At 48.8% G+C, this 1,230-nt stretch overlaps 1 protein-coding gene across 1 annotated transcript; it reads right to left on the bottom strand.

The window, feature by feature from the left end:
- Positions 1-274: 274 nt before the first annotated feature.
- LOC142624314 (uncharacterized) lies at positions 275-793 on the bottom strand. Its single transcript, XM_075797852.1, has one exon. The coding sequence runs from the start codon at positions 791-793 to the stop codon at positions 275-277; it is 519 nt and encodes a 172-aa protein (XP_075653967.1).
- Positions 794-1,230: the final 437 nt, after the last annotated feature.

The raw sequence follows: 1,230 nt of genomic DNA on the forward strand, positions 1-1,230 counted from the left end.
CTCTTTTGTATAGTCGGTCATTTAGAATGGTGAATCTGGTTGCTCTTTGCTTGATTTTCCTAGCGTCTTTGGGGTCCTGGGGGAGGTGCCCGTCTTGGAGGAAGGATATGATTGGCGCCATCCAGCTGTTTATTCCCTGGACTGCGAATATCGAGATTTCTTCGATGCTGGGGCGTTCTTGTATTTCCATGGTCAGCTTCGTGCATGCTGGTTCATCTTCTGACGAGGCTATCTTTGCAGTCTCGTCTGCTTCCATATTCTGGCCTTTTGGGATCTACATGAACTCCAGTTTGTCAAATTCCCGGGCCAAATGCTTTGCTATCTTGAGGTATTTCTGCATTCTTTCCTCCTTTGCTTCATACTCCTCCTTGATCTGTGCTACTACTAGCTTCGAGTCACTTTGGACGACCAGGTTTTTTGCTCCGATTGCCTTCCCTAGTCTCAGCCCTGTCAATATCCCTTCGTACTCGGCTTCGTTATTGGTGGCTGGGAACTTAAGTCGAACCCCATACCTGAGTTTTTCTCCGTCGGGAGTTGTTATAACGATCCCTACTCCTCCCCTTTTTTGGGCTGATGATCCGTCAGTCTGGATCGTCCATCGTTCTGCAGCATCTTCGCAGTTGTCATCGTCGTTAAGGGTGAACTCGGCAATGAAATCTGCTAACGCTTGGGCTTTGATGGCAGTTCTGGGAAGGTACTCAATATCAAACTGGCTAAGTTCTACTGCCCACTGAACCATTCTCCCGGCTGCCTCTGGCTTGTTCATGGACTTCCTGATCGGTTGGTCCGTCATCACCAATATTGGGTGTGCTTCGAAGTATGGTCGCAGCTTCCGTGAAGCTACTATCAAAGCGAATGCAATTTTTTCAATCCTGGGGTACTTGGCTTCTGCCCCCTAGAGGGCTTGGCTTATGTAATAAACTGGCAGCTGTTTCTTGTTTTCTTCTCTGATCAGGGCAGCGCTGACGGCTGATTCTGACGCTGCCAAATATAGGTAGAGGCTTTCCCCTTCCTTTGACGGACTTAGTAGGGGTGGATTGCTTAGGTAGCGTTTGAGCTCTTGAAACGCGGCTTCACATTCGTCAGTCCAGGCGAAAGCTTGCTTCAACGTCTTAAAAAAGGGGAGGCATTTGTCCGTTGCTTTGGAGACGAACCTATTCAGTGCAGCGATCCGCCCTGTGAGCTTCTGGACATCTTTGACGGACTTTGGTGACGTCATGTCTAGTATTG

Source organism: Castanea sativa, chromosome 2, assembly GCF_040712315.1.
Source record: "Castanea sativa cultivar Marrone di Chiusa Pesio chromosome 2, ASM4071231v1".
In the NCBI taxonomy this organism is placed as follows: domain Eukaryota; kingdom Viridiplantae; phylum Streptophyta; class Magnoliopsida; order Fagales; family Fagaceae; genus Castanea; species Castanea sativa.

Coding starts and splice junctions, on each gene's coding strand:
- LOC142624314 (XM_075797852.1), bottom strand. CDS start 793: ATGACGGACCAACCGATCAGGAAGTCCATGAACAAGCCAGAGGCAGCC.